Source organism: Ochotona curzoniae, unplaced genomic scaffold (assembly GCF_017591425.1).
Source record: "Ochotona curzoniae isolate NIBS_2020 unplaced genomic scaffold, NIBS_Ocur_1.0 scaffold_3835, whole genome shotgun sequence".
Taxonomy (NCBI): Eukaryota; Metazoa; Chordata; class Mammalia; order Lagomorpha; family Ochotonidae; genus Ochotona; species Ochotona curzoniae.
The window spans coordinates 10,644,731-10,664,580 of NW_024467114.1; the positions used below are offsets into that span (position 1 = coordinate 10,644,731).

General features: G+C 43.4%; 1 protein-coding gene and 1 long non-coding RNA gene across 6 annotated transcripts in view; both read left to right on the forward strand.

The window, feature by feature from the left end:
- The window catches only part of PPP1R9A (protein phosphatase 1 regulatory subunit 9A), a 231,490-nt gene extending 217,939 nt beyond the window's left edge, over positions 1–13,551 (forward strand). The window contains exons 16-19 of one of the 5 annotated variants that reach the window (XM_040964969.1): positions 7,728–7,926; positions 9,868–9,987; positions 11,806–11,988; positions 13,329–13,551. In XM_040964969.1, the coding sequence (XP_040820903.1) occupies positions 7,728–7,926; positions 9,868–9,987; positions 11,806–11,988; positions 13,329–13,541 (715 nt within the window). In that variant the 3' untranslated portion in view covers positions 13,542–13,551. Of the gene's footprint in view, positions 1–7,727; positions 7,927–9,867; positions 9,988–10,728; positions 10,753–11,805; positions 11,989–13,328 lie in introns of all 5 variants that reach the window. The other 4 variants (XM_040964970.1, XM_040964973.1, XM_040964971.1 and 1 more) reach the window with 4 other exon arrangements.
- Positions 13,552–15,771: 2,220 nt separating this feature from the next.
- On the forward strand, positions 15,772–19,353 carry LOC121145757. Its single transcript, XR_005882080.1, has 2 exons — positions 15,772–16,324; positions 18,664–19,353. It is a non-coding gene; the product is annotated as an uncharacterized LOC121145757 (long non-coding RNA).
- The last annotated feature ends 497 nt before the right edge of the window (positions 19,354–19,850 follow it).

A 19,850-nucleotide genomic window follows, 5' to 3' on the forward strand; every position in this document is an offset into this window, starting at 1 on the left:
TCCTGAGCTGTGCAGCAGGTAATTAATGTCAAGCTGGGGCTTGGGCCTCCTGTCTGGATGCCTTCCCAACACATTATTCCGCCTGCAGCTATTTATGCATTTAATGATACTTAAATTTCTTTATGAAACTTCAAGTCATCTCAGTATTGTAGCCTATGGAAGGAAGAGGCAACATTGCTGAAAATGAGGCTCTGTAAAGTCATTTAGGGATCACTTATCCCGCTCCTCAGCTGTGCCCCTGCTGTTTGCTTCCCTCCTCTTCCCTGACATACAGCTTAATGAGCAGCAGCGCCTTCCCCTTGGTATTGTGGGTGAACGGGGTAGGAAAGAGGAAAGAGAATTCCAAAATGATTTCATTAGACTGGGTTTGCTTTATGACATACAGTGAAAGAAAGGTCAGAAACCTCTCATTATATTGAGGACAGAAAATTGAAGACAATTCTAAGGCCAAAGCAACTCAAAAGCAATATGATTTTGAGAAATATAAAATAGTTTACTTTGTACCTTTAAATTACGAACAGGAAACTATCAAACCTTGTTAGGAAGGGGAAAAAAAGGTAGTAAAATCATTTTGAAGCAACACAGGGTGGGTGGGTGTTAGTGTGGAGCAGTTTGCATGCCTGTGTCCTGTGGCAGAAACCACAGCTCTGGCTGATGGGCAGCAGCAGTTGAGGGCTCACTGAGCAGGCTCCTTGCACGCACCTGGCACGTGTAGATGGCATTCTACCTCCCAACCATAGTGGGCATTTGGGGAGCAAAGCAGAGACTGAGAGTGAGCAAATGCCCTCTCTCTCTCTCTCTCTCTCTCTCTCTCCCCCCCTCCCCCTCCCTCCCTCCCTCCCTCGCCCCTCTTTGTCTCTGCCTGTAAAATACAAAATAAATAAATAAAAATTGAAGGGAAACAAAAGAAGCTGGAGAGCATAATGTATACATGCTCAAGGAGCCACACACCAGGGCACGATTGAAATGATGCTGTGCTTGCTAGAGGGTCTGGGGTCAGGACGGCCCTGGGCTCTCGCCTGGAGCCTCCGTCTCAGAATGGTGTGAGCATTAACAGCCACAGGGAGACATCAGCTAGGAGTCTGTGCCATCAGGGAGTGCTCCCCACAAGTAAGCAGGGACAGGGCGTTATCTGCACCCTGCCTTCCCTACCAGCGCCGGCTTCCCTCAACTTCCTTCCCTCTGGGTTGACAAGTGTCCCACATGCACCAATGCTATAAAGTAAGCTTCAGCTAGAATCGTCATTTTTTATAATTATTTGTAATTACACTAGACTCTTGGCAAGATAGAGAGAAATCTATATAATTGAAATAATAAAGACAAAAGGGACATTTCTCTGTTTCCAAAAAATCAATTTTTTAGCTTTCAGAGTAATTGGTTGACACTAATCAAATCTAATGACAGCCTCTGTTCTCCTATAGAGATTGATAACAGGCCCAGAACCTAATAACACATTGCAGGAAGAACAGAATTACTGCCTAGTAGGGGTTTGATGCAGTTGAGTTGCTTTCAAAACTCCCCCTAAATCCCATGCTGGGTGGGCTGGTCTAGTTATAAAGAAGCGCCTGGGAGAGGCTCCCCAGCCCTACAAGGCTTTCTCGCAGAAGGAGGGGACATACTCCCAGAATGAGTTAGTAATCTTATCAGTGAGATTTCTCACCTTCTTCTTGTGAGGTTTTAAAGACCTATTGAGTTCATCAGTTAAGTATAACTCACGGCTATCAGATTTTTAAAGAAGCAATACTTTTTATTCATACACATAACCAACATGAGACAAATGGAGAAAAGAGATGAGCCCACCAGCTCTAGTAACAACTAAACCCAGCCAAAAAGTACCACTTGGCTCTGTCCCTTTTCAGATATGTGCTTAGTGAACATTCTGATTTAAGCAGGCAGCATAGTAGATAACAAATTAGCTGTCAGGGCATGGTCATGCTTTTAAGTACATGCCACAGGATGAAGGAAAATTCTGTCCTAAATTCTAGAATAGGGAAATATAGATGCCAGAACAGTGTCACCTTGGCAATCTATGGAGAAACTTCCAGTTCAGTCACTAACTCTTTAGTCCAGTGAGCAGATAAGTTGTCTCAGATAGGACAACGGGTCATTAGCAAAGTGACAGGGGCAGGACGTGCCAGCCTACTGTGAAAGTGAATCTGCGTTAGTCCTCACTTTCCCATGGGCAGATCACCTTGATTCCTACAAAAATAGTGGTGGGTTGGCCATAAAAGCGCATGGCGTCTACTCACCATCTATCCCTGTGTTCAGTACAAATTGACATCTTCCAGTGAGATGTGGCTGCGGAGCAGTTGTAGCATGCCAGTCTGTGCATCATTTGCTAAAGGAAAAAATGCATGCTTTTTAAAAAATTTAGTATGAAACATTATTAATAATTTTATTGCATTGATTTGCTAAAACGTTTTTGGGTTTGGGAAATTAAATAAACATGTATTACTATTAGAATTAATTTTGCCCTTATTTTTCCATGTGGCTGCCTAAAGATTTTAATTTATGTATGTGGTTCATATTATGTTTCTATTGGATAGTACTTTTTGATCTATAAATCTGCAAAAACAGATCCTTCTCTGGTTTCTTAGTTTTCAGTTAGCCCACAAATAAGCATGTAAGCATTTATTTATTCTTTTTTTGTTTATTCTTTTGAAATGTATATTCTAATCCCTTTTGCTCCGAAAATCTATTTGTGTACGAAGTACTACAACCATAAGATTTATTTAAAAACTAGTTAAGTGGCAAAAAAAAAAAAAAGAAAGAAAGAAAGAAAGAAAAAAAGTGAGGTCAGCACTTACAAGGCAACTCAATAATACCTTCCTTGTAAGTGTAACTGGTGCGGCGTGGGAGAGAGACCACACTGGACCCAAGTGTAGGATGTTAGGAGGAGTCTTTGTGTCCCAAGCTTGATGACAAGCTCCCACTGCACTCCAGGAGCCACAGTGCTGAGTGGTGAAAGTCAGGGGTTTTCAAGCTCTCATCCTCCAATCAGATGGAGAGCCATGCAGTACAAAGTTTCAGGCAGGAAGGGAGTTACCAGAGCCCAAAGTTTCAGCTAACTAACCTACAGGAGTCAGGAGGGGCAGGTGCACGGAACCTCCCAAGTAATTTCTGCGCTGTCAGTTGTGAATGGTGCAGAAGGCAGGAGCGGGTGCATTTTCCGTGCCTTCAATTAACTTGAATGGCAGGAAGGGATGTAGGAAGGGTGGGGTGCGGAAGCTCCCATTACTCCAGTTATGTAATAGTGTCGTGCCTCATTACTTAAGAGCGGCCTTCCAGTGAAAGCCAAGGGCATTTTGTCCAACTGGGTGAGAACCTGGGTTCAGATCCCAGCTGTGGCTCCTGGCATCTTGGACAAGTTATACAGCTTCTCTGTGCCTCTACTTCCTCGTTTGTAAAATAGAGACACAAACTGTACACACACACACATAGAGTCCCTAACTTAAATGGTTCAGCTTAATGCCTTTCTGATTTTACAATGTTGCAAAAACAATTTATATTGAAATCATAGCTTGAATTTTAAATTCAAACCTTTGCCTAATGGGAAGTGATATGGCATTCGGGTGGTAGCAGGCAGCCCAGCAAGCTGTAGCTCTTGTCATCCCCACAATGGGAGGAGACCATCAGTACTATACACTGTGCTGGTTGGCTAAGCAATATAGTTTGGTATGTTAGGAATATTAAACACATTTTCCATTTGGGATAGTTTTAATTTAGGATGGATGTATCAAGATGTAATCCTATTGTAAGTTGAGGAGCTATCCATACATATGTCTGCTTCTTGGGAGGATTGGCTACATTATATTTAAGTGCATTTTAAGTCCTTAACAAGTATAAATGGCTACCACTGTCATGTTTTATATTTAAAGCAAGTTTGGAGGGATGGAAAGCCAAGTATTCTCCATACATAGTTTGCTGGCAGTCTTGTTCATCCAAGGGTAGGTTTTGTAGGAGACTATCTGAATTATGCATCCAGCAGTCCCACTTACACGGTATCTCTGTTTAAGATGGTGGTAGGTTAAATCCTGCCAGGACAATATGTTGGGAATTGTCGTCTCGCCTGTGCCACCAGCCTGGAGGCCAGCTCCACCCTCTCAGAGGTCCCTCTAGTGGGGATCAGGACTTGAGGTGTCACAGCCACGCCAAGAAAAATTGGCACACAGAGAATGCAGAGGCAAGATGGACTATTGCACATTTTATTGAGTTATACTGGGCAACTTACACCATGATTTTTGCAGGGCAAGCAAGCAGATGAAAGTTACTAACTAACTGAAAAATAGCATACAGGCTACTCTAACCATAGATCACAAGGAATTTGAAAAACAGTCACCAGGTCTCAGGCAACAGGATAAGGAAACATGAGTTACAGGAACCAATACTGGTAAACAAATGGATCTAACTAGAAAAGAAATGTAACAAAACTTTGTACTCAGATATATTTAGACCACAATCTCTCTCTCTCACACACACACACACACACACACAAAACCAACCAAGAAGGTGGTGAAGATGCATCACACCTCTCCAGATACACTTAGCCAGGCATAATTCTCAGTCTGCCGAGAATGTCTGAGATTTGGGGTCCATTGGGTATTTGGTAGTCTGTTTTTTTAGGGGGGGGCGGGTGGCAAGCCTTCAACACACCCTGCTGCTGGGGATGGAGTGAGCCCCTGCTTTACGGTCACAGGACCTGTGTGCAAACACCAGGATCGAGAGGAGGATATACATGAGTAGGTAACTCCTGACCCAATGGGGACCTTTGAGTGATGACAGCTTAGCCATAGCAAAACAAAACAACTCACCCGTAACTTTCCCATTTGTAGCTGTATTTATCGATTTAATGTTTTTTGTTAAGTATTTTGGACATCCCTATGGTCTTATCAATGCAGTTAACATCAAAAAGTGCAAACATAAAAATAATTTCAGTGGAAAAAAATGAATTTAAAGGGGTACAAAATCTTGACAGAATCAAGACACATTTGTCTCTCAAATTTCTAGTAATGCATATTTTCTTAAATGCCTAAGTAATGTTTATTATTCCTGAACTTGACATTTGTACATGAGCATATGGATTATATTTATGTAATCCTCTTGCCTATTACATTTTACAGCCTCCTGGCATGGGACAGACCCATGAATGGGGCAAAGTCACTGTCTCAACTGAGCCAAAGGTTCAACATTCTACAGTTATGAAAGATTTTGGACCAGAAATTGGGGTCTGGAAGCACACTATGCCTAGGGTGGTTGGCCGGAACCTCACTTGGACGCATTTCTCGTGGCTGTTATCCAATAAAGCCTCCAAGCACCTAGCAGCTAGAGCTGGCCTTTCCCCCTCAGCTCCCTTGGTGAATGTTTGAACCTTCCAGCACTCCTTCCAGCATCTGATCTAAATGAATGGATATCAGCAGTCTTCTCGTGGGTGCAGCTGGCTTTCTCCAAGGAATTTCCTTCACTACCTACCTGCTTCAGCTCTGTGGTCTTCTTGCCGTGTTTCTGTTGTGGCAGTGCCCGACACCCAAAATGCTATTCTGATGGCATTCAGCTGGATTTGGAGTAATCCACAAGTCTTGTGTTCAAAGTTAAAACAACAACAGCAAAATCACCATGGGTGGGGTAGCTGAGCAGTTGGGTTTGGGGACGCCAGCCCCAGGATAAACGTGCTTCAAAATGTGTAAATTAGTTAATTGCTCTAAAGACTTATTAGCTGTAGACCATATAATTGCAAGACCCAGATATGCCAAAAATGACATCCATAGATAATAGAAACTGAATTTAAGGCATTCTTTCTCTCAGTTACTAAGAACAGAGCGTCAGGGACATTGCAATGTCTTGTGGTTACATTTTTTTCCATAGACAAGAGCAAAGCATTAGCAAGTCAAGGCAGCATGCAGCAGTGGCCGTTTGGAATTTCTTGAAATTATTTTCAGAGCCCCCAAGAGTTTATTTCTGTCAATCTTGATTTGGGGAAGGAAGGTGAAAAAGAAAAAGAGGAAAAGGAAGGAAGGAGTGAGAATTGAAGGAAGGGTTCTGTGTTATTCTGAGCATTTGTATACAACATGCAGTGGGCTATGGGAGTGGCCAAAGTGGAATAACCATTACCATACACTTTCTGCTCCTTTTCTAGACTTAAAATAAGAGTTCAATTTACCACCCCTCCCAATAAATTAGCATTTACTTTAGAAAATGTGTCTGGTAAACCAGTAGATCTATAATAGGTTTTTTGGTTTGTTTGTTTGTTTGTTTTTTGGAGAGGAGTATTCTGTATCCCAGGTTCAAGCAAATCAAAGCACACCGCCATTCAGTTCTTTGAAGGTACTAGGCAGCATGCTAGTTCATTGGGTTTTAAAGTCACTGATACACAAAGAGATGAAGAGGCTGGGATGCAGCCTCTGCAGGGGCAGAACAAGACCTGAGAGAGAACTGAAACCCTCATCAGGATTCCCCCAGAATCTGCTGCTTGGTATCTGTGGGGCCAGAGGGGGTCTCCTCCAAGTGGACTTTCATTGCTCACTACTAGGCTTTCAACAGAACTTTCCTGACTCCTCCATTCTCTGGTTATCATTGCTGTAACATAGATGGGCGCTTTATGGGCTGCAAGATGCTTCTGCATGTGTTGCACCATTTGATTCAACAGCGTTTAGAAATGAACAGGAACAGTTAGGAGTTGTGCCACTCACATAGACTACAAATGAGTTATTCTATAGTTTTGCTTTTGAGATGAGCTGTGAGAAGACAAATTCAGTGGGCATGTAAGGTACAAGTTGTGCAGCCGTGGGGTTCAGGTACGGTTAGTTAAAAGAGGCTGTCTGCAGGCATGGCATGAGCAGTGATGAGCGAGGGTCTCACAGTGTCATTGTGACACTGAACCAGGCTCTTACAACATGCTTACAAACCACTCCCAGGTCCCACTTCGGATTCTGGTATTTATTTTTCTGTTAAACAAAGATAAATAAAATCACAAAAGTACCTGCATTAATGGGAAAATATGTTTTCAAGCAGTGTTTGGCAAATGCCTCTAAATTGTTTGAGAAGAAAGTAATAAATATTGACCACTGGATAGTCTGCAAAGCACTTTCACACATTTATCTCACTTAATTATTAATGATCACATTTGAGATAAAAAATAATCCACTTTTTACAGATGGGGAAAGAGAGGCTGAGAGAAGGCCAGAGGCACACATCCCAGGAAAGGGTCGACCCTGACCCCACATGACTTCGGAAGGGTTCAGGTCTTGGTGTTCCACCTGGGGATTCCTGTGACAAACCAGTAAGCTGTGCTTGTACTTGGAAATCATGAGCTGCCAAATATCCAACTTTTTAAATTATTTGCTAAAGTCGCTGCCCCTTGAGAATAGGCGTACAGAGGAAAGCAGGGAAGAATGGGGGTTATGAGCCGATGTCATGGTGAGGAGGCAATGCTGGATCAGTTAGTCCAACAGCATTCCTCCAAGACATGATCAGCCACATATGCTTATTTAGCACATTTAATAAAAATGTGCCATGGCAGGAACAGCATGCAAATAACAATCCTTGTTACGGGATGAATGTAGATGCCCAAAAGGTTCCTGGTAAGATCAGCACTACTGACAGCCAGCTTTTTGCTCTGTTGAGTCAAACAGTTTCTAAAATTCTTTCTTGGAAACACATTCAGAGTCAATTCAGAATTTATGTCAGTGAGACTTGCTTTGTCTGACACTCTTGTTCTTTTCACAAAACAGGATCTTCCGAGGCAGACTGAACAACTGGAAGCCCAGGCCGCCTTCTGCAGCTCAGGCCTCTGCCCGCTCCCCTTGCATGCCTTTCTCATGGTTTAACGAAAGCCGCAAAGGATCTTATGCCTTCGGAAACCTGCCGTCACCTCCAAGCCCCCTTCAGCCTTCTCCTGAGACTCTAAATTCAGATAAAAAGGGGTCCAAGGTAGAAAACATGTGGATTAAACACGCAAACAAGGACAACCCCCAGCCCTCCTCCTCTCCAGTCTTTGGAAAGCATTCTCAGCTTGTGTGTGTGTGCCCTGGACCTGCAAAGCCAGTGTGATAATAGTCACAGTGCATGGTATTTCCTGTGCGGGGTAAAGAAAGCCCCAGCTAACCTTCACCTCCTCTAACACTGTTCTGTTCTAGATTGTGCAGTGCTCCTTGATTTGTCTGTCTTTTCACAGATTGCTGCTTAATCACTCTGACCGTTTATCCGTGCTGGGAGAGATGCATTTGAAGCATGGGTTGGGGAATAGATCTATCTACTAAATATTCTGCTTTAAATTACATAACAAAAGTTTTTCACCATGCTCTTCAGGATTTACTGGAAAACAAGTATATTTGGGACCAAATGTACATTTTGTGCATCTACATGGAACTCTTTAAAACAAACCAACACAAGCAGAACCACCTGCCTCACTCCTTCCTTTGGTATCAGACTTCCTTGTTGAACAACTATTATAATCCTGTCACCAAAGTTCTTCAGCTAGTGTCCTGCACAGGTGTAACTTGCTCTTGAAATGCACGGTGGTGATTTCCAGCATGACACTGCAAATCATAGCTAACAATTTCCTGAACCCCATAGGGTAGGCTCACCCTTTGACGGTGCTCAGGGTCCTTCTCTCTGTAACTGCCTTTCTCACTTGAACAGAAAGATGTGACTAATAATACTTGCTGAGTTTTCATGTTTTTTCTGGGGGTTTTGATCAGGGGCCTGGCCTGTGTCCCCACACACAGCACCATGGGGGAAGTTCTGTGTTCAGCACTTGGCTGCCTGGCTGCTGCCCTGCATTGCTCCTGGCCTGGCCTGGCCTGTAGCATCCTTTCTTAAAGTTGTGGCGAAACCTTGGAGTTTGTCTGGTACTGGGTTTTACAGCTTCTGGAACAATATACATTCTTCATAACCCACTCCTCCCAGTGCAAGGCAGCCTAACAGGACACTCTGACCAGAACAGGCGCTAAAGAAGCGGGGTCTATAACAAGATGGTCAAGTGCTCAGAGCTCTCGGGAATCAAACCCTAGGAGGGCTTTCTTTGCAACAGGTGTTGTAACACCAATAGACCCCTTTGGCCTGGAGACATATTCAGTATTGGATCTGAAACATCTAAATGTTTCTTGAATGTTTCTCTCATGATCTTGGCACTAAAGACACTCCAGATTTGGTTTAAAATGCTTTCCTACTACAGCCACATAGCATTAAATTATTCGATGCCAGAGATGGAAGTGGGTGGAGCATTTGACTTACTGAATCCAACCTCCTGCACCCCCAAGTGATTATTTGGCAGCAAGCCTGGCCCCATGCTGCAGTCCCTTTGCCACATGCTGGAGTTGGGAGAGAATTGTCTTCTAGTGTGTACAACTTGTGTACTGTTGGCCCATCTTCTTCAAGGGTACATCCAGGAGAGGATCTGCCACCATGCACAGTATTTATCACGGCTAAGAACATGCCATCCTTCCCATGGGTGCCCCAGCTACCTTGCTAATAGGAATTGCCATCTGTTCTTAATAACTCAGCCTCTTCACACCATCTTGTGTTGTTACTTAACACTGTTACTCATCATGATTAGGGTCAAAGAAGAGAGGTTTATTAATATTACTCTTCTGAGCAGCTGCTGAGGATAATGAATTCTGTACCCTTGAAGAGAGATGAAAGCGTGATTTCTCTAAAATGCCTCGCCTTCCACCAGACGGGGAGAGCACCTTGAGTGCCCCATTAGCTGGAGAAGGCACCACGTTTCTAGTCACTCCCTAGGTGGTGGCTGCCATCAAGCCAAACTCCTCAGGTCACTTTAATAACAACCTTTCTGGAACTCGCAGACCCTTCTAACCTCTGGCTAATGTGCCGTGCCAACTTGACCCTGTGCTTCCTTTCTTTTGGCAGAATTTTACCTTCAATGAGGACTTCAGTCCCAGCAGTGCCAGTTCTGCAGACCTGAGTGGCCTGGGAGCAGAACCCAAAACTCCGGGGCTCTCGCAGTCCGTAGTACTGTCATCAGATGAGGTACTTGCATGCCAAGAGAGCTGCTCTCGCCCGTCCTACCTGGCACTGGGAACCCTCACTGGGAAGATGTCTCTAGGGTAGATTTGCAAGGAAATCGTCAGGACACACTGTGCTTTCTGGGTTGTGTTGGGTTGGGTTTGATTTTTGTCTGACAGCAAAGTGTTGTTGTGAAAAACCTCTTTTCCATAGCTCAGAAAACTGGAAAGGTGAAGCAGTCAGGCACTAGAGGGCCAGATGGAACAGCAGCTCAGAAATCACCTGCATGTCAAAACAGCCATCTCCTCCTATGCCTCCCCTCCAGCAGCCCTGGGCCCGAGATGCTGACTCACCTCTGGGATAGGACTACCCCTGATTGGGAATCATTGCAGCAGGCAGCACTGTTGGGGTGAGGCAGGGAAGCAGGTGCCTCTCCTGCTGAGCAACCCGGGTCTGGATGAACATTACTTAGAATGATTGGAAACTGCACCACAGATGCCCTAAACTGCATCCATGGTGCACATAGTTCTTAGAGGGGTATAATTAACATAAATGTCATTTGGCTCTTATTAAATATTTTCCTTGTTTGCATCTAACAGGATTTTTATGTAAAACCTTTCTCATAAACTTTGCTGCCTATTTCCTTCAAGATTGGTGTGATTCTAATTCTTTTCTTAAGCTGTGTTCTGAATATATTGTGGGTCATGGTTCTGTAACATGTTTTTGTTTGTTTTTTCTTGATTCCCTTCTTGCTCCCTCGCTCAGAGCCTGGATATGATAGATGATGAGGTGAGCTTGCCTGGGTGTGGTCACTTGTGTGGTTATCGATTGAACTTGCTCACTGGTCTTTGCACATGGACTAAGAGCCATACAGTTCAGGAGCACTGTCCCCTCTAGTGGAGGCTTTCCCCATTAGACAGCTCCCCTCACGGCCTCTGCCCGCATCCTGCTTGAAGAGCTGCCCAGAGAGGAGAGCAGGTCCCAGTTGCCCATTCCTCGACTCACCTCCCATCACCATTGCCTTGGCACAGCCCATTCTCTGCCATGGCCTCAGCCTTCATGTCAGCTTACCCCATTTGGTCCTCTGTGTCCCTCCTGTGGGTGTCCAGAGTGACTTTTGCCCCTCATCTTCTGTCAGCATAACGATGCCTCTCCATGCTGTCATAAGGGACGTTTTGTAGTGGGCTGAGTCTGACAGGAGACAGGACAGAAGGCACCTGCAGTTGCTTTCTAGTACTTTCCAGCCACAGGGTCTTGGCCAGATCCTGTGGTCCCTCCTGCATCTCAGCCTTCCCACAGGGGAGAAATCCTTATGGACACCACATGCCCCTTCTTCCTGGGGTATGCGTGCTGCCAAAACGAAACCATGATTGGGAACTTTCCACTAGGGCGGCTTGAGGGCTCCAAGCTCTCCTATTCCAAGTGAAAACGATTTCTGTATTTTCTAAGTATAGTTTTACAAAACTCCAGTGTCTCATCAGGATAAATGCGGAGTGACACAATGCGTGCAGAGGTTGCAAAGCATTTGCTTTCCACATCTGATCATCTTTCTCAGGGTGTTTTCACTGCGAAAGCTTACAACATGAGAATGTTATCTTTTCAGTATTAAACTTCGTACATGAATAATGCGACTTTATATGGGGAGGTTTTTATTTTTCTAAATACCTAAAAATATGTAGGTGAAAAGTGTTTTCTTTCTAACACAGCCAGAAGCATCAGCTTATCATTTTGTGTTTGAGCAGTAAATGTGGCTCTAGTCGATGAAGAAATTGCTTTGCTAGCATAATGCGAGCCATGACGTTTTTGGTCCTTTAACAACACTGCGTAACATTCCTGTCTCAGATCCTTGATGACGGACAGTCTCCCAAACACAGTCAGTGTCAGAATCGGGCCGTTCAGGAGTGGAGCGTGCAGCAGGTCTCCCACTGGTTAATGGGCCTAAATCTGGAGCAGTATGTATCTGAATTCAGTGCCCAAAACATCACTGGAGAGCAGCTCCTGCAATTGGATGGAAATAAACTGAAGGTAACGAATTATATGTCTGTGGTAGGTCCCCAGGTATAATTTGTATTCTTCAAAGCACCTGAAATGTTTTTCATTAGATAAGAGCATTTTGCATATCTCAGTCAATGAAATGCTGAAATTATCTGAATGAGAAGTGAATGAGGTTTCAGAAGGTGATCAGGGGTCCTAAATCAACTGCCAAGCTGTTGATTAGGAGAGCGAGGGACCCACTTCATGGCTTCCACCCAGCAACACATGGACCATTTATTAACTCTGCATGCTTTCTACGTGGTGTGAGTGTTAATAATGGCCAATGTGGACTTGCTTGTAGCATTAAGTTAAGGCCCCAATCTTTGGCCAACTTTCGCTTATCCGTGCTTCTCCATCCCCACTCTTCCCTGCACAACACTCAATGCTGGAATGGTCTTCTCCAAAAACTTCCTTCCGCAAATACATACAGGCCATGGCTTTCTCCCCACCCCGGCCCCATCACATTCTCATCTCCACTTGTCCCGTCCATCTGTCTTAGAGACTGAAGTGATACCCACCCCTATGGGAAAAGGGCAGAAGTTACTTACAACTAGTTCCAGGCTCCCCTCCAACCACCCTCCCACTCCCCAAAACCCTCCCCCCAAACCCCTTGCAACTCTAGGCTGATGGGCAAATAAGCAGCTCTTGACAGCCTGGAAAAGGTTAGGGATCAGTCAATAGATGAAGGCCCCATTGACAGGGCCTCCCTGCTGGGGAGATGGATGCATCCCGCTGTGGTGTCTGAAGGTCATAGAACATTTAAAGTACACAACCAATTCTCCTCGTCTGCATTCCACATGCAGTGAGCAACCACCTCATTATGATTAGGCTTCTGTAATAGGCCTGCCTACAGGGAATGAATGGTGGACCATGCTGGCACATGCATTCTGGTCCCAACAACATCCTTGGTTCTCACTGGAGATAAATCCCTAGGCAGCAGGGAAGCCAGTGCACTCCCTCCTACCTTTCCTGTAGCATCAGATGTCTGCCTGACCTTTTGAAGGGTTTTTTTGCCCATCATGTCCACAGCCCAAATGTGTGAGAAATGGAATAGCACTCTATTTTTTTCCCCCATTTGTTCAGGCGTGAGTTACCAATTTGGAAAGGTGTCCACTTAGTGACCTTCAGGGGGTTATTTTTTAGACTTTAAAGACCAAACAGGATCCCACAATTGGTACATATTTAGCACATGAGCCAAATTTTCCTCAGTGCCTTGCTAACTGATGTTTCAGTTCCTCCCTAAACCTGAGCCAATTGTGAGAGTAACCTCTTCATCCACAGACAGGTCATGGCTTTTCCAACTCAGGCTGTACCTGTGCTTCCTTTGTCAGGCTCTCGGAATGACTTCATCTCAGGACCGGGCAATGGTCAAAAAAAAACTCAAGGAAATGAAGATGTCTCTAGAGAAAGCTCGGAAGGCCCAAGAGAAAATGGAAAAGCAAAGAGAAAAGTTAAGGAGAAAGGAACAAGAGCAAATGCAGAGGAAGTCAAGAAAGACAGAGAAGCTGGCATCTACTGCTGTGGAGGGCGCTGGCGAGCAGTAACGCACCTTCTGCCAAGGGGCAACGCTGTCACAGAGAGCCCGCCCTTCCCTGCCCTGCCCCTTGCCCGGAAGATAAGGGGGACAGATGACCTGGTAGTGCAGCTGTAGGCAGCTTAAGGAACAATGTGCTGAGGAACTGTGTTTTCTGCAATAATAGAACGCACTCGTAATTCAAACCTACTGATATCATCCCTTGACACCTTTGGTTTATTAAGAAACCAGAGAGCTCATTTGTGAGAGATGCAAGGTAGCAAATCTTTTCCATACCAACATCCTGTGTTATGTTGGATGTGCTGTGTCCCTGGGAGAACCAGCAGGAAGCTGCCCAGTGAGAGCATGACACACCCTGCTGTTGTTCATGGAGTGTATTTTCAGTGTGGGGTCCAGAAAGTGATCAATCATGCATTTCTGCACAGCCTAGAGCACCCTGCTATGATACCTAGGATCAGGACTGAATGTCTAGGATGGCAGATTCTGTTTCTGTGTTTGGGGACATGTAGGACAACCCCATGGGGAGAGTACCCCAGGGGTACTCTGCCAAGTGATCCCACTCCGAAGGGAATGGCTCACCCACCTGTGTGCCTGCACGCAACCAGAAAGAAGGAATTAGAGCTATTTGTTAGCTGTAGAAGGAGTATAAGCCTTAAGCATGTGGATGAGTTATTACCTTGGAATTCTGAGGATAACATTTATCCTCCAGGTACTCCTGAATGAAGAAGAAAAACATCGGACACTATTGCGCAGTGGGATATTGGGATGTGCTGTTTACTTGGCTGCCGCTGTATGCTCGGTATGTCAGCAACACCAGCAAATGCAACACAGTTCATCTTCTTCCCCCAGCCCCAAAAGATTGAACAGGAAATTGATTTTTTAGGAAATCCAGTATTTTCACATGTCCTCTCATGGGGAACATTCTGCCTGTGACACATCAGGAACTTGTCAATATTTTCTACTCAACATTTCCCAAGTGGGCTCAGTTAGTGTTTTAACAAATGATCTTTTAAGAAAACAAAATTATCAGTTAAACAAAACCTTGGGTTTGCGTAACATCCAGCCCCCAGATGATGCGTTCGGGCACACAGACGTTCCCTCCCAAGGAGAGCTGTCTGCTCTGTTTTACAGATGTTTCAAGTGGTCTCTTCCTAGGATTCTCTTCCACAGTTTAAGAGATTTTCACTGTATGGTTCCAATTTGTTTTCAGCAGTCCACAGCCGACACCTGAGCAGTAAAGGAACTTTACAGAATTCTTTTCAAACCAGTGTTAAGGAGTTCAGCGTTTTACCAAAGTCGAGTGTGGGAGACTAGAGCAGGTGGAGAAGGCAAAACTCCTCCGGAGAGAGTGGGTCGTATTAGTTTGCTTGCTTTTGTTTTCCTTGTTACGCTCGGGGATTTGGTTCTCTTGGCTGCACTACTCTCGGATGAGGACATCTTGCAGATGAGACTTGCTGCCGGCTGAATTCTTAGATGATGGTTTTACTCCCTTTGCCACTGTTAAGGCCCTGCTCTGTCCGCTGCACCCCATGACTCTCCACCGGAAGTGGTGTGTTTGCAGAGCCCGGGGCAGTGTTTGAGCGACACAGCTATCAGAGAAGTCAGGGGCCTCGTGCCCTCGTAGCCCCATCGTGGATTCTGAAAGTGTAATTTTCTCTTTTCTTATCAGAATATTGATTTCTGGAGTTGTCCAAATAAGAAATTTGTAATCCTCTCCCTACTCCCCCAAGGCCACTTTCCTCTTCAGTTGGAATTGAATCTGTTTCATTATAGGTACCAGCCATGCATTCATGATCCTCAGCCAGGGTGACAGAGAGGAACACTGTCACTGCTGTGCTCTCCTCTCTATCTTCTCACGGGGTCTGATCATGAAACTGCCATGCTGGATGCTCTGTGAATATCTTGAGATGTCTGGTGCTTCGCTATTTATTAATATTACGAGAAACGAGAAGCCACTATTAACGAACTATGAAATTCGGAAGGTTTTTTCCTACTACTAAAGTATTACTAAATTATTAAAAATCTGCTTTGTAAGTTTTTGCCATTTTTGCTTATATTTGGGGGGAAAAACGTGATCTGGATCACACTGGAAGTTTCACTGCATTCATTTCAAGGGTGGAACTAGAAGGATGATTTATCATGAGTTATGTTTACATGTGGGTAATATTTGAAAATGGATGTAAATATTGAAAATGTCTATAAGTCTGTCTTGCACATAATTTATGATCTATTATATTGCATTTTATTACATATCTTAAAAATATTATTCTTTATTATAACTTTATTTATACATTTCCAGTATTTAGATCAATGTCCCTGTAATCCTGACAATGTTATAAATCAAATTGTAATTCAGTCATATAGTTTGATTTATAGCTATTTTTAAGTTAAATTATAGTATTTTTAGGTCAGACTGAATTACCTTAGCATTACTGCTTTCAACTGCTGAATGTATGAAAGACATCCAATTTGATATAAGGGTGTGATAGCAAAGTGAAGGTCCTCAGAGTTTTGTGAGCATTTTGCGTTCCCTTACTTCTTTTAGTGGCTGTAGAGCATGATGTCTAATCAAGATTCCAGTGTCTTGCACAATTCCCACTTTATTGCTCTGGGTTTTCAGTGTATACCCAATTTAATACAAAATTGTTGCTTCATGAAGCTTAAAAGACTTTTGCTTTCTTATCAGGAAATGAACAAAAAGGGAATATGCAATCACCAAGAGACATATTCCCTAAGCACGGTGACAAACATCCTCAAAAGGACAGCTTGATGCCAAAAATATTTGGGGTATAGGTAAGGCTGTTCAGGGTGAGTGTGGGTGGCAGGGCCAAACCGCAGAGAGCTGAGCTGTGTCTGGGCTATGGTTTTCCATCAAAGGATTTGAGTTTTATAATAGATATTTTGTTGAAGGCCTTCTCCCTTGAGATAACTCGCAGTCTGTGCAATCTTTTCCTCATTCTTTTCTTGCCAGAATCTGGAGTTGACTCCCGAGTGTTCAGTGAGGGCAGAAACCTCATGTCTCCCATTGTAACTCTCCGATGAGAGCTGCCCTTTGGTTTCATGACAGGGAGCTGTGTTGTGCTGTCTCCCTCAGTAGGGACAGCCATTGATTTCCCACATCCCAACAGCACATATGTTTCTTTACCCACAGTAGTTCATGCTTGCTCAAGCTTTCAACTGGCCTGAAAACATGAGACCACCTATCTTGTGTTCTATGGCTGTTTGAAATAAAAGTCATGAGGAGAAAAATGGGAGACCAAATTAACCCTTGTCACTACCTGTGACCCTAAAGTTATCTTCTAGCCTTGAACTCTTAGCATGTCCTAAGCCCAAGATATAACAATCATCCCAGTGATTTCAGCCTTCGCAGTCTCTGCTGACGACAAAGCGTTTGCATCTAGTTCCTTTGCACAGTACTTTTAAAAATGACCTCATGATAAGGGCAAATGGACATTTGCATTTAGGTAGATACCCTGATTCATTTATGTGTTTAAAGTTACAAAGACTAAGCTTCCAGAGGAGACTCAACTTTTAAACCATGGTTTTCAAGAAAACTTCCAAGAGAAGTGTCCCCACAGTTGGAAAAGGAAGAACTGAGCACTATACTGCATATATGCTGTAAACCCTTAGGTCTGCTGTGATATTTAGGAACTACCAAGTTCCATTTGAATGACTCAGAAGTAATTACAACAGACCTGGACACAAAGGGCACTTGGCTTAAGTGGACACTGGCCAGTAAAATCACTGGGACATACTTAACATTAGGCCCTAAGTGTTCTCTGAATGAAAAAGAGGTATGAGAACCCAAGTCATTTAACATGTTTGAAAACTTCAGGATGAGGTCTGAAGAAAAAAAAAGCTGTATTTTTCTATCAAAATTGTTTTCCTCATGATGGATCAGGAAAGAGGGACATTCTCAGAAGTACTGCGGGGAATCTGAGCATGCTTCAGTGATTCTTGCCCAAAAAACAATCAGAAACTGTTGGCAGGTTTTGTTTACATTTGTATTGGGGATTTAAAGTCTCAGGAAATTTGGTCTTGGTCCAAAACCCTAGGGGTAAAAAATGACACCAGATGAAACACATTTGAATAACTTACAGTAGCTGCACAGAACAGACCCAACTTACAAGCCAGTGGGGAAAGGGGGAAAAAAACCTACAGAAAATAATTTTCCCCCTGGAAGAAGAGATCAAGTTGTCTTTGTGGTTAAGAGAGGAACCTTGCTTGCTTGTCTATGAGTTAATGGAGTGACTGTCACATGAAGGTTGACCTACATGAGCACATGGAGCGAGCAAGGCTGTGACCCACTTCCAGATCCTTGGCTCGGGGAAGGACGGCAACATGATGACTCTCCTATGCTTGGCCCACCCCCAGGTCCCAAATCAGCTGAGATTTAACAGTGAGTCAGAGGAAAGGAGTTAAGAGAACAACAGATACAACTTCTCTGTAGTGTGCATGCCACCTGTGTAGATGTTCAGAACTACCAATGTGTGAATATATTGCCCATCTCATGCACATACATGCACACCACAGACACCTAGCATAAAGCCACACATAGGAACTTGATAATGTCAGTTAGGACTCTGGGCTGTAATCATAGCCTTACTGCCACCTTTTACGTTGTGAATACATTGAATGGTTCATAGATCTTAAGAGATTTTTTTTAATGCAAGTATTTCTACTAAATGCACTTAATCCTTCTACATGTTTATATATTTTGGTAAAATTGATTTATTAGATACTTGGTATTTTAGTAAGATAAAATTTTCTCAGATGTTTGGTTAATGCTTTGATGTCAAAGTTGCACATTGCTAACTTAGAGCTCAGAGAAATCTGAAGCGCTTTGCAGTTTCCACAGCAGCCTGCAGTTTTCTTAGCTAGAAATTGCACAGTGTGTCCCTGCGCCTTGGCTCACACTTCTAAAATAACATCATTGGTAGTGTGATGCTGAAGTCACCAACCACTGGCTGTCTGCTGGTGACATTGCTATCACATAACCATTTATTTACTTCTCATGTCAAGCAAAAGCATTTTGGTCATCACCAAAAATATGGCATGTGGTTTTGAGTCTTGTTGTTGGAAGGTGTACATTTCTGTTTCTTTCTGCTGTTTTACCTCTATTTCCCATTAAGGATTGGCTCATTCATTCATTCATTTGTGAAGGAACACTTAACCAGAAATTATTACATTGCCTAGTGAAAGTGGAAATCAAGGGGCACTCCAGCTACACAGCACCTTCCAACAACCTCGCACTTAGCTAATGCTCAGTGAAGTCCCTCAAATCCACGTTTTCCTCAATATTAGTTAATAGTTCAGCTTGCTTCTGTCTGTTAATGGCGTTATACATCCAACCACTGGTACACCTGCTAATAAAACTGGGCAGCTGAAAAACAAGAGAGTAAATTCTAGTCCACCGTAAGAAGTTGACTTATTTTCATCTTTCTTTATCATTAAGGGGAAGGAGTTCTTTGGAAATAATTTTAAGTCTGAAAAGCCAGGGTAGCATGATACCTGAAATTTTTAATTTGTACATTCTGTTGTCTGATCATTTGCATGGAAGAGACAATAGTGCAGCGTCTGAATTATTCTTTTGTGCTTGGTTAATCTGTACCTCTCTAGATCGTTCTATTCCAAACGACATTTCTTGCTCTTTGGTTTTCAGAGGCATTCAAAGCAAAATTATCACAGTGATCCTTTTTTTCTGTTTTTTTTTAAAATCAATCTTAAAAGACCTGTGATTAAATTTTGATTTGTTAATGTAAATAAATTTCTTGCCAATGAGTATTATTGTTGTTAGACAACGAATGCAATAAAAAGAGAAATGCAAAGATCTGTCCAAGTGATTTCTCCCCCACCCCCTTTTACCTCTTCAAGTAAAACAAGACTTGACTGGGTAAACTTGTATTGTCAAAACCATATTATCAATCAACAGCAAAGTGCACATTTTTCATGGAAGTGAAATGAAAAATGTTTGACATCTGGTAACACATACATTGGCAGCTAGAACTACATGTGAAGGCACAATTGTGGAACTGGGCAGAATGTCACAGGAATTTTGGCTGACAGCTCCTACACCCATCTCCTGTTGCTGTTCCTGTTTTGCCACCCAGGTTCCTGATACACAGCATACAGCAGGGAGCCCGGAGACTAGTCCAGGAAGCCATGAGCCTCTCGCAGCAGGTGGCATGCTGAGAGAAAAAGCAGGCCTGACCAGCATCATGCCAAACCATTTTATTTTTCAGACCATACAACTTTAGAAGACTTGGTTTTACCAAAAGAAGTGTGTTAATTTCATTCTCTATGATACCCATTATTGTTT